The sequence below is a fragment of the Nansenia antarctica genome, assembly GCF_963989245.1.
Source record: "Nansenia antarctica genome assembly, chromosome: 8".
NCBI classification, from domain to species: Eukaryota; Metazoa; Chordata; class Actinopteri; order Argentiniformes; family Microstomatidae; genus Nansenia; species Nansenia antarctica.
Window position 1 is genome coordinate 6592134 of NC_137678.1, and position 13725 is coordinate 6605858.

At 42.9% G+C, this 13725-nt stretch overlaps 1 protein-coding gene across 1 annotated transcript in view; it reads left to right on the forward strand.

Moving 5' to 3' along the window:
* The first annotated feature begins 516 nt into the window (after positions 1-516).
* Positions 517-13725, forward strand: part of pdss2 (prenyl (decaprenyl) diphosphate synthase, subunit 2) — a 74060-nt gene continuing 60851 nt past the window's right edge. The window contains exons 1-2 of the mRNA XM_080538643.1: positions 517-566; positions 644-948. Of these exons, the coding sequence (XP_080394769.1) occupies positions 704-948 (245 nt within the window). The 5' untranslated portion in view covers positions 517-566; positions 644-703. The remainder of the gene's footprint in view (positions 567-643; positions 949-13725) is intronic.

Genomic DNA, 13725 nt, shown 5'->3' on the forward strand with positions numbered 1-13725 from the left:
CAGCGATCCCATCACAGTGTGTCTGACTCCTCCGTGTCGGCATGGGTGGATAGGGAGCCCTACCGGACACGTTTCTGGCTCTACAAGTGAATCCCCCAGGCCATCCCTGGAAACATCTGAACTCGCTTTGTTACTTTGAATTACGGTCGGCGTGTGTCGCTGGACGTCCAGAGACAGAGACAGAGACAGAGACAGATACAGATACAGAGACAGAGACAGGGACAAGGACAAAGACAGAGACAGAGAGAGACAGAGAGAGAGACAGAGAGACACAGAGAGAGACAGGGACAGACAGACAGAGACAGAGAGAGACAGAGACAGATATTCATTTGTGCTTGTGTCTTTGAGACTCTAAACAGGGTTTAAGTTCACTGTGAAACAGTGGTTAGGAACTAGAGGTTAGGAACTAGAAGTTAGGAACTAGAGGTAAGAGGCTAGGAGCTAGAGGTTAGGAACTAGAGGTTAGGAACTAGAGGTTAGGAACTAGAGGCTAGGAGCTAGAGGCTAGGAACTAGAGGCTAGGAACTAGAGGTAAGAGGCTAGGAACTAGAGGTTAGGAACTAGAGGTAAGAGGCTAGGAGCTAGAGGTTAGGAACTAGAGGCTAGGAGCTAGAGGCTAGGAACTAGAGGCTAGGAACTAGAGGTAAGAGGCTAGGAGCTAGAGGCTAGGAACTAGAGGCAGACAGACAACCAGCCAGCAGCGATGGCGGTCATGGGGTCTCGACTCTGTCGCGTGGGTCTGATGAGTCGTGGCCAGAGGACCATCAGTCTGTTCTCCAATGCCTCGCCGTCAGATTGGACTAAGGTGGTCTCGGAGGCGGAGAAGATCGTGGGCTACCCCACCTCCTTCCTGAGCCTGCGCTGCCTGCTGAGCGACGAGCTCAGTAACGTGGCCATGCACGTCAGGAAACTGGTGGGCACCAGACACCCCCTGCTGAAGACGGCCAGGTAAGACTTTACTAGGGGACAGACAGGTAGACAGGTAGACAGACAGGTAGACAGACAGGTAGACAGACAGGTAGACAGACAGGTAGACATAGGGGACAGACAGGTAGACATAGGGGACAGACAGGTAGACAGGTAGACAGGTAGACAGAGAGGACAGACAGGAGGACAGACAGGTAGACAGAGAGGACAGACAGGTAGACAGGGAGGACAGACAGGTAGACAGAGAGGACTTTGTAGAGATTCTGGACTGTGGCTATTGTAATACTTGCCATATGAATATGTTTTAATTACCAATATAAAGTTTAAGTTCCATTTTATGACAGGCACAGGTTGGGACATCTTAATGATAACAATGCCTAGGCAGGAGGTCCTTCTTGATGGACACCTGTTAGTTGCCGTGGTAACAGAGTGACAGTTTGTTTTTTACTGACCCTCATAGAGGATGGATATCAAAGATGTACAATAAAAGAGTTGAAGACCTTTGCTCCGTGGTCCTGCGATTTGTATGAAGCACAGATATTTCAGCCGCGAGGGTGGTAGTTCTGTTCAGAGATGTTGCTTGTTCTGTTAGTTTGGATAAGCGTTGATATGCTAGTATTGAACTCTGCACATATCCAGTGTCATCGTGATAATTGTGTTATTTATGTTCGACATTGAACAATGAACAATTGTTCTTACCTGATTGCCACTTCAAGTCCATACTGCCGTTTGATTGGTCTCCTGTAGTTCATGGTGCACTTTGTGTTTTTGTGTCTCCTCCAATGAATGACAGCACCTCCTCCATTTGCCCAGCGTTCATGTGGCGTGAATGTGAATGCTCTACGTCAAACAACATGTTCACCATTGGGCAGGTTGCTTAGGGATTCAAAGCTTTGCATCAAAGTTTGGACAGACAAGTGGTGAACCCGTCCATAGCTAGCACACTACATCTTCTGTTTGTTTTGTGTTTGTTTAGTGCCGATGGGGGTATTTGAGCTTCAGGAATAAGTTTACTATCTCATCTCAGTTACACGAAACACAAAATACAAGACATGAATTGGAGGGTGTGTTGTCTCCGACAGTGGAGGGTCCAAAAATAACAAACCAAGACAAAGCAGAGCAAACTTAGTTGATGAAAACAAAAGAAAAAACAAATACTATCAGTCATATCATGTCAATAGATTCTATGAACAAGTATTGTGTTTGCCCCAGAAACCATGGACTCATTATTCCTCCCCTTTAATAATACCAACTGGTATTGTATTTTATATCGTTGGAAAGCCTGATTAGTCACCTTTACAACGAGGTACAACTTGTAAGGATCATGCATCCGTGGAATGAGTAACACAGCTAAACGTGTGGGTAGCGGCCCAAAAATATTTGCCAAAATTCCCTGCAATATTCTTCTGTTGGTATTCACTCTCGTTTTGGGCTTCAAGTGCTGGCAGGTGTATATATATATATATATATATATATATATATATATATATATATAATGTACAAATGGTACAACTCTTATATGAATGTGATTATAAAGTGCCTGGTAAGTAATGATACAGGGAAGAATTGTTTCTAAATTTGGCTCTGTACTCCAAAAGGTTGGATTTGTAATCAAATATTTTATTTCATTGTATTTGTGTTTAGAAATCTAAATCTCTAGATTCTAAATCTATTTAGAAAACACCTTTTTAGGCATATTCCCCCTATTTCAGGGAACCAAATGTAATGTGACAATTGACAGATTAGCAGGTGTTAGCTAAGGCAGGTGTGTCCTGTCATCATGTTTGCAGGCATGAGAGAGCTGTCAATGAGGATTGATTCCAGGCTTTGCCTTTGGAGTCTGCTATTACTGTCTGTCAACATGAGGACCAAAATGTCAACAAAGCCATTATTAGACTGAACAATCTGAAAATAACTATCAGAGTAAAACCTTAGGCTTGCCAACTGCCATCAACAGTTTGGAACATCATTAAAAAGAAAATCACAAACGGAAGGAAAACTGTCTACAGAGGATGGCCGAAGAATGCTCACCATAATAAATAAATAAAAAACATTACAATAATAATAATAATAACTTGGATTTGTATAGCGCCTTTCATAAAACCCAAGGACGCTTTACAATTCTAATGGTCAGACAGACAAAACAGAAAACAAACAAAACAAAACAGAAACAGTGACTAGGGGCCAAAGGCCTTGGTGAACAGATGGGTTTTGAGGGCTGATTTGAGGGAGTCCAGGGTGGGGGCGTTGCGGATCACTCTGGGGAGGGAGTTCCAGAGAGTAGGTGTAGCCACGCTGAAGGCTCTGTCCCCAAAGGTCCGTAGGTTGGTGCGGGGGGTGGACCGCAGGTTCCGGGAAGGGGTATGCTGGGGGAGGAGGTCAGTTAGGTACTGGGGGGCGCAGGCGTGGAGGGATTTGTAGGTGCTGCGGGACTTGACCGGGACATTCCCACAGATCAGAAACTCTCTCCGGGAGGCAGGCGTGAAGAGACCATCTGCAGACGTTACCAGCTGAACCACAGAGGCTTCACTGCAAGGTGCAAAGCACTAGTTATTCTCAAAAAGGATAGTCAGGTTAGAGTTAGCTAAAAAGTACCTAAAAAGCCTGCAGAGGTCTTGTGGACAGATGAGATTATTATTATCATGTGTCAGAGTGATTGCAAGAAAAAAAACTAAGATTTACAACATACCACCTCATCTGTGAAACATGTGGAGAGGATGTTATGGTTTGGGCATTTATAGCGGCCACTAGAACTGGCTAACTTGTCTTAGGCCTAATTGACGATATAACTGCTGACAGCAGCAGCAGAATGTATTCTGAAGTGAACAGAAACATCTTGTCTGCTGGAGTACAAGCTAATGCCTCCAAATTAATTGGATGACGCTTCATCATCATACAGTAAGACAACGACCCCAAACATACTGCCATCGCTACAAGGGAGTTTTTCAGTGCTAAGTTAGCCTAAGTTCTTGACTGGCCAAGTCAACATTCAGATTTAAATCCAATTGAACATGCATTGCACAATCTTATAATAAAATTGTAGGCAGAAAGACCTAAACAAACAACAACTGAAAGTACAGGCCTGGCAGAGCATCACCGTGGTTACAGTACAGGCCTGGCAGAGCATCACCATGGTTACAGTACAGGCCTGGCAGAGCATCACCGTGGTTACAGTACAGGCCTGGCAGAGCATCACCATGGTTACAGTACAGGCCTGGCAGAGCATCACCATGGTTACAGTACAGGCCTGGCAGAGCATCACCAGAGAAGAGACCCAGTGTCAGTTGGGGTCAAAGTGCGTGCGAAGGATTGTCGACCATATACTAAACACGAGTAGGCCTACTTCATTTGGACATTACATGACTCTGTCCCATTACTTTTGGTGCCCTGAAATAGGGGGACTATGTATAAGAAGTGTGTCCCATTACTTAAGTGAGGCAGTGTATGTCCTGTATGCATTTAGTTAGGTTCAGCAGCCACGACAGCTCAACTTTGGAGGTGAATCAGAAGAACATGTGGCAGACAGCTTCTTGCTCCATTAAGCATCAAAACATCATTTTAGAAATTCCAATGCTATTTGTGTAAGTGTAACTATATGTCTTCTTAGGGTTGTAAGTGGTCAAATTGCAAAATAATTATTTCAAAGTAGGCTAATGTTTATATCAAAGTATCTTATGGTGTCGGGTCGCCCAAAAACCCCGTCAGAACTCAAACTTTGTCTACATAGTTCAGATTTGCACGAAAACACTACAAAAGTCCAGTAATATACAGGAGCTGTGGAATTTCTAAAAGGACGTTTTGGTCTTGTTTAGAGCAAAAAACTACCCTGTTTACTTTACTCTACTACAGTCTATCTTCAAATTAAGTGTTGGGGGAATAACTAAATAACAAGGGTAAGCATTTCAAAACCATCCTGATCAATTGTCAACAAAAAGAAATGTCAAAAAAAAGTGTCAAAATAGTCAACCATCACTTTAAAGTTGGAGCGCATTTATCTGAACGATGGTGAGAACTTTGACTGCCAGAGTGACCCCCAGTGCCGTCTCTCTGGACTAGGTATAGACGGGTCGCTATAAGTAAGAGGGCAAGGGACAGGGAGTGATAAAGAGAGTGCTGGCCTGGAACCCGATCCCGCCATGCAGATGAGTGTGTTGGAAACCATAGCCCAAGGGTGTAATAACCTATACACCTAAATCTGATATGACAATCCATTTGGGTGTTGTAGCACAGCGGGCGAAGTGGACCTCTGCCTGTCTGACTCCTCACTGTCAGCCTGGGTTGGCTGGTTCCTATTTCCCTCTGTGTCTCCGCCCAAGACGCAGAGCGGGTAAAAATATCCACAGCAGCAGACAGGCAGACCCTCGTGGAGTTGTGTTTCTGTTTTCCCTTCCCTTTCATTCTTAAAAAATGCAGCTCAGCTAACTTTGCCCCAAAGTCTGGAGTTACAGAGAGAGACAGTGGCTCAGGGGAGAGAGGAACTTCTCACTTGGTATGCTGGGAAGACCTTGAGACAGTTTGACTTCTTCTTCCAGTAATTTACTTAAATTGTTTTGAACTTGTGTTCCCTCTATTGTATGACTACACGAAGAGTGTCAGCCACATTAAATGGTAACTGGTCAATGGACTGCACTTATATAGCGCCTTATTCCAAAGCACTTTACAACAGCCTCTCATTCACCCATTCACACACACATTCACACACCAATGGCGGCAAGCTACCATGCAAGGCGCCGGCCCGCCCGCTCACTGGGAGCAATTTGGGGTTCAGTGTCTTGCCCAAGGACACCTCGACATGTGGCCAGCCGGTGCTCGAACCGCTGATCTGCCAACCATGCGATCATTAGACGGCAGCTCTACCTCCTGAGACACAGCTGCCCCATTGAACAATAGGCTATGGGCAGATCCATCTAAAAGACCCATGAGGACCAACTTATTAGAACAAATGAAATTGGGTGTCAAATGAAAGCTAAGAATCTATTTTGGGGGGAAATTAAGTCCGAAATAGATTTCTCGAACATCTTCCACCATAAGAATAGGGATAGGGAAAGGCTATGACTTCTGGTCAAACATTTGGAGAAGTGTCTAAGAAAAACAAAAAAAGTCTTTAAATGTGTTTGGAAAAACAATATGTTCAGTTATTGGACAGGTTTTACAGACCCTAAGGCCCAGTCCCGTTTCCCTTCCCTACAGCTCGTTCTGAATCTGGAGTGCCACTCACTTTGGAGCCAAGGCCTCTGAACAGAGACACAAGGCGTAGTGGTTGTAATCTTCCCCTATGAAATGGGACGACCCTTCAAGACCCTGATACGTCATCGCTAGTGTCATAGAAAAGCATGGACGCTTGCGATTCATTCACACAAGTTTCATCCTATCAATCGATCAAACAAGTCATCAAATAAAAAAGCACAATGCTTAATTTTCTGGTCGATGAATGACAGAATAACAGTGCTCTGTAGGCTAGCAACCCCCCGTGCTCCTACCCTGCCAGTCTGCACTGATATAAGAGAACAGTGCAACAACTTTGCAGCTGAACTTAAATTTCAGGCCTCATATGCCATCAAAGGGCGGAAATCCGACATGGAAATATGTCAAAATGCATGACTATCATGCACAAATCAGCCTTAAAATATGTAACGTTAGATAACGTTAGTAGACACGGAGCACAGTTTTGGTTTAATAAATGCCATAGCTATAGCGTCATATGCCATCAAAGGGGGGAAATGCGACATGAAATGCGGCACCACCATGCACAGATCAGCCTTAAAACATGTAACATTAGATAGATGACGTTAGACATCTGCACTAGGGCTGCACGATTAATCGATTTTAAATCGAAATCGCGATTTGAAATTATGCGATTAGCTAATCGCAAAGCCTGCGATTTTTTTTTTTTTTTTTTTTTTTTTGCTATTTAGCTGACGCTTTTAATCCAAAGCGATTTACAATTACGAATTACAGGGACATTCCCCCTGGAGTAACTGAGGGCTAAATGCCTTACTCAAGGGCACACTAGTAGTGGTGTGGTTTCAGGCGGGATTTGAACTCACACAACCTTCCGATCACAAGTCCAACTCACTAGACCACCACTACCCGTATGGGATACGTCATACAGCGCGTCGGATTCAACGTCAATGAACGTCAACGTCAATGAACGTCAACAATGAACGTCAACAATGAACGTGAACGTCAATGAACGTCAACGTCAATGAACGCACACCAACAACATCGCACGTGAAACGCCCACGTTTCGGTAGCTAGCAATAGCAACATTCATGGTGGATAATGGCTTCAGCAGAAGTAGTTTGATGGTATCATGTGGTAATGCTCTCTGAAAATAGATAGATTCATCCAATCACCTGCCAAGTATTTTTTGAAAGTACCTGCCCTTTTCCAAACAGCTTCCAATTAAGCTTTCCTAGATGGTTGTGTGAAACAAACCACCTGAGTCAGGTTAGTAATGCTCCATCACATGTTTTAATCTGAAGCTTGATTTTAAAGCAACCCAACTTTAAAGCAACCCAATGTAAGTTTAGTTCTTTCACTCGTAGCTCGGGCTGTGGGGGTGCTAGAGGAGGGAGCCTCTAAGTCCCCTGAAGACGTACAAACAAACTGCACGTTGATACGACCTTCCTAGCCGGAGATATGGCCACACTTTACAAAAACGTTTTTTTTTTTTTTTTTTTTTTTTGCTATTTAAAAAAATAATAATCGCAAATTAATCGCAATCGCGATATCTGTCCAAATAATCGCAATTCGATTTTTTCCCCAAATCGTGCAGCCCTAATCTGCACAGATTTATTTTTATGGCGTTTTGAAATCCGATGTGACAGGAATGCTGGAGAAACAGCTCCTTCAAATTAGCCCTCAAAACTCATCTGTTCTCCAAGGCCTTTGGCCCCTAGTCATTGTTTCAGTTTTGCGTTGTTTGTTTGTTTTCTGTTTTGTCTGTCCGATCATTCCCTTGTAAAGCGTCCTTGGGCTTTTTGAAAGGCGCTATATGAATTAAAGTTATTATTATTATTACATGATTAAAAACCCATCACTGCTATCATGCACTGGGTTGCTCACTGCTCACCTCCAGTCTCCTGCTCACTGTTCTCCACACCCATCAATAAAATTACATAATAACAACTGCTCGGATTAGATTGCATGTTTTGGTTTAAGTGCCACAGCTATAGTGACATATGCCATCAAAGGGGAAACATGCGACATGGAAATGCACAAATCAACCTAATGTTAGATAGATAACTTTACACATATTTCTACCATCATCCTCTGTCAAACGGCACATGTAAGAATTTATTTATATACAGGATTGTACATACAGGATTGAATTTATTTATATACAGGATTGTACATCTTGTTCTGGTGCGGAAATGTGAGCACGCTCCGATGGCCTGGTGTATTTCTATGGGGAGGTTGTGGTGATGACATGGTGTATTTCTATGGGGAGGTTGTGGTGATGACATGATGTATTTCTATGGGGAGGTTGTGGTGATGACATGGTGTATTTCTATGGGGAGGCTGTGGTGATGACATGATGTATTTCTATGGGGAGGTTGTGGTGATGACATGATGTATTTCTATGGGGAGGTTGTGGTGATGACATGGTGTATTTCTATGGGGAGGTTGTGGTGATGACATGGTGTATTTCTATGGGGAGGTTGTGGTGATGACATGATGTATATATGGGGAGGCTTTGGTGATGACATGATGTATTTCTATGGGAAGGCTGTTGCCTGGATGCTTCCATTGGATTGCCCGGGACGTCGGGACTAGGGCTGGGTTAAAAAAATTGATTTCCCGATTCTGAATCGATCTTCATTGAATGAGCGATTATCGATTCATAAATCCCGAGATCGATCTTTCATGCATTTTCCTGCTTGCAGCTTCAACCCGCAACGAGATCTCGTGGCCAGATCTCACGCTACAAGAATTGATCATATCTCACGCAACGAGAGGTCTCAACACTGTAAAATCGAAAAACATGGCGATGGCAGGGACACTCAAGTCACCACCAGGCTTAAAGGCAGATGTCTGGGTGCATTTTACATGTACAAATTATGACGATAGAGATGAGCAGGACAAAAGCAAAGCCATATGCAAGCTGTGCGCAGTGGAGGTTACATTTTGTGGAGCCCTATTAAACTGTTTTTTATTATATGTACAAATGGCAAATCAATTATAGGACCATTTTAAAAGTTTTTTTTTCTTCATAACAGGCAACTTGAAGTTTTAAAGTGGGTACTTTAGTGGGTACTTTAAAACTTCAAGTTGCCTGTTATGAAGAAAAAAAAACTTTTAAAAGGGTCCTATAATTGATTTGCCATTTGTACATATAATAAAAAACAGTTTAATAGGGCTCTCAAGTTTTTAACAGAGTTCAGAGTGAGATTTTGGCGGCGGCGGGGAGGGACGGGGTCTGATCTGATAAATGACATCAATTTGTAAAAAAGTTTTTAAAAAAATCACACACACACACAGTCTCAGCGTCAAAGGATATGGTCTTCTCCCACGTTGACCAGTCTGTAGCCACTTCGAGATGTGAATGATCAATTCAAATAATCTGTCCTCTTCTGTGTAGCGAGCATCTGAATCAATAGCTCCAGTCAGCCCGTGTCGTTGGAATCAGAACGTTGTTTGTTGTAGCGGGAATATAAAAATGTTACCCGGATACAGCAATGCTATTATTTTCTGATTGGCTGTTCGGTAGCTATATTTTTTTATTTGATTAGCTGGTGCGTGGCCTTCTGAACTCTAGGGGAACCAGAGGGAACTCACTTGATTCTCTACCTGTTCTATTTGGCGTGTGAGCGTGTGAACGGATTGAAATGCGTGTGTCTCACGCCCAATGCGTGAGACTTGAGAGCCCTGGTTTAACGATCACTAAATACTTATAATCTGTGGATTGGATTAACTGTTCTCGTTTGTCGGAGGCTACCAGTAAGTGATAATGACTTGTAAACATACTTTCGTTTTAGCTTGTGTTCAAAAGCAAGGACTGTGTGTTCATCTAGTTATGTGTAGTTATGTGTTTTTAGCATGTCCATGTTCTCTCAGCATGCTGTGATGTTATAAAAACGCAGTTAGACGTTCCTAGCGATGTACCACTGTTAGCCGCTAGCTGTTAGCAGCGTTTGTTGTTGTTTGGTCAGTCACTTTTCTCCTGTCGCATTCCCATTCGGTGCACCAACATTCAAATGCTCATGTCGTCTTGAATTCTTTTCCGATTTCAATGTATGACGCATCATTTGAAAGCTTACCGTCTGTAGTTTCGGACTATGTAAATAACCGAACAATTACTTAAGCACATGGTTTATGATTTCACCAGCTGGCATCATGACATTGTCAGACTCATTACACACAGGTAGCTACTAGCCAACTCTCATGCCCGTGGCCGTGACCACTGACTACTACTGTTGTCATCACGTGAGTGACGCCCCAGATCGCTGCCTATTTTCTTTCTGGTGCGATCTGCGATCCAGCATTCAGGACCGATATCGCAGCGATATCAATATCGGATCGGGACATCCCTACTTCTGATGTTGTAAAGGAAGAATCTGTATGGAATCGAATTAAGCCGTTTCCATACAATTTGTAAATAGCTGCAATGGAATTATGTTGATTTGAAACATTCTTTGTGTTGAATACTTATTTCCCTCACTGTACATACCGTATTTTCCGCCCTATAAGGCGCACTTAAAAGTCCCAAAAAAAAAAAAAAAACGACAGTGCGCCTTATAACCCGGTGCGCCTTATATATGGATCAAAATGTAAAAATTACATGACCAATATTTTTTTTTTAATAATAATAAAATGTTTCAGTACGACTGGTAAACTACAAAGCCGCACCGCTTGCAGCATTACGGTAATCAGTAAACGACGGCCGCCATCTTGGAATCTCCGCGAATGCTATTGTTATTCTATCATGTGCTCTGAATGGATGCCGTACTCACCCAACTGTTCAATTCGGACACTCACACCGCTTGCAGCATTACGGTAATCAGTAAACACCGGTGTTGTGCTTACTCACAGTCCCACACCACAAGACCCCAAGTAAAGAAGACTAAACAGAGTTTCCGAGGGAACAAAGTGAGATTCTTGGTGCTTTCAACTTGAAGTTTTAAAGTACCCACTCGATATAATAAACAACAGTTTAACGATCACTAAACACTAGGGTTGGGTACCGAAAATCGGTACCGGTAGGTACCGGTTACTTTACATTCGGTATGTACCCGTACCGAATCGCAAAGGAGATTTCGGTTCCTCATTTCGGTACTTTTCTAAAAAAAAAAAATCTTCCCCTGGTGTCCGGTGTCATGCAACAGTCAACCACACGTGACTTGAGTCGTGACGTGAGTGACATCGCCTGTTTCCAATTTCCAATCAGTGCGTGCGTGGTAGTGAGGTGAGCAGTTGTGTTGAGAAGAAGAAGAGTGAGTTTATAGTAAGTGTAGTAATATAGTTAGTGATTGTATTATTGTATTGATATTATTATTATCATCATAATAATCATAATCATGTTATCTAATTTCGCTAGCTAGCCTAGCTACGAGGTCACCGAGAATGCCGAAGACCGCAATGAAGACCGCAATGAAGCGTTCTAAAGTGTGGCTGCATTTCACCCGGCTCGATGAAAACAACGCGAAGTGCTCAAAATGTTTTAAATCATTCGTGTGTAAAGCAGGCAACACATCGAACTTGATGAAACACCTGACAACGCACGCGATACATTTAAGGGTAGAAGGGTGCTCCGTGTTTGACAGCTTGCGCAAGTTCACCCGCCCTTCGGCTGAGCAGCAAGCACCTCCGGAGAGGGGGAGGCGGAGGCGGAGATCGCCATTCCCATTGAGGATGATGATGACAGCATTTCCTCAGGTTAGTAATAATGTTTCCGTTTATTTATTTAAAGAGGGGGACAGTGGACATTCGCCCTCTATGATTTCTTGTTTTGTTTTATTTAACCAGGAAAGGGACGGGGGATTGAGAGATTAAACATGCAGGTAGGTAGGCCCAGGATGGATGGTGTTAGCTGGACTGGGGGAGGGGGAGTAGGGTGAGGGGTGTGTGGAGGTCAGGCAGACCGTCTGATCCGCACCCAACCCAGGTGTCGTTATGTGGTACAGCATTCAAGAGGGTCCTATCCAAGACAGGCAGCAGCAAATATTTAGCTACAGTCAGTAACATTATTTAACCTATGTTTATATTGTTGGCTCAACAATGTAACTGTGGTTGTAGGTGTAACTGTGGTTGTAGGTGTAACTGTGGTTGTAACTGTGGTTGTAGGTGTAACTGTGGTTGTAGGTGTAACTGTGGTTGTAACTGTGGTTGTAGGTGTAACTGTGGTTGTAACTGTGGTTGTAGGTGTAACTGTGGTTGTAGGTGTAACTGTGGTTGTAACTGTGGTTGTAGGAGTAACTGTGGTTGTAGGTGTAACTGTGGTTGTAGGAGTAATTGTGGTTGTAACTGTGGTTGTAGGAGTAACTGTGGTTGTACGTGTAACTGTGGTTGTAACTGTGGTTGTAGGTGTAACTGTGGTTGTAGGTGTAACTGTGGTTGTAGGAGTAATTGTGGTTGTAACTGTGGTTGTAGGAGTAACTGTGGTTGTACGTGTAACTGTGGTTGTAACTGTGGTTGTAGGTGTAACTGTGGTTGTAGGTGTAACTGTGGTTGTAGGTGTAACTGGTTGTAGGAGTAACTGTGGTTGTAACTGTGGTTGTAGGTGTAACTGTGGTTGTAGGTGTAACTGTGGTTGTAACTGTGGTTGTAGGTGTAACTGTGGTTGTAGGTGTAACTGTGGTTGTAACTGTGGTTGTAGGTGTAACTGTGGTTGTAGGTGTAACTGTGGTTGTAACTGTGGTTGTAGGTGTAACTGTGGTTGTAGGAGTAACTGTGGTTGTAGGTGTAACTGTGGTTGTAGGAGTAACTGTGGTTATTGTGCCTCAGCAATAAAAAAGTGAAAAGCTGTTTAATGTTGTCGACCGTGTTATTATTATTATATATATATTATATATATATATTTTAAAAAAAAGTACCGAATTAAGTACCGTTTTGGTACCGGTACCGTTTTTAAAGTATCGGTTAGTAACCGGTACCGGATAAAACCCAAACGATACCCAACCCTACTAAACACTTATCATTTGTGTATTGGATTCATTATTCTCGTTTGCCGGAGGCTACCGGTAAGGGAGGGTTGATTTGTAAACATACTTTCGTTTTAGCTCGTGTTCAAAAGCAAGAACTGTGTGTTCATCTAGTTATGTGTAGTTATGTGTTTTTAGCATGTCGATGTTCTCCCAGTATGTTGTCATGTTATTAAAATACAGTTTAGACCTTCGTAGCGATGTGTTTTGTTAGCTGTTAGCCGCTAGCAGCGTTTGTTGTGGTTTGGTCAGATTCACTTTTCTCCCATTCAGTGTTTGAGATGAACCAACATTCAAATACGCCTGTCGTGTTCAATCTTTCTCTGGTTTGAATGTATGACACATCATTTGAAAGCTTACAATCTGTAGTTTAAGCATGTGTAAAAACTGAAAAAGTACGTTGCACATTTCACCAGGAGCTGTCACATATTGGTTGTTGGTTATAATTGTATAGCCTATTGGTTGTTTTCTGGTGTTGTTTTGCTCTGTTTGTAGTCTACTTGATGTATTTTTATCAGCTGTTAAATCACCACAGCGGTTAATCCACTAATAGAGATAATAGCAGATTGAAAATGCTTGTAGCTAACTACTCTATATCTCGTGGTTGCAGCTATTGCGAATTGCTATTCACGCGAGTCAGCTGTGAATCACCGCA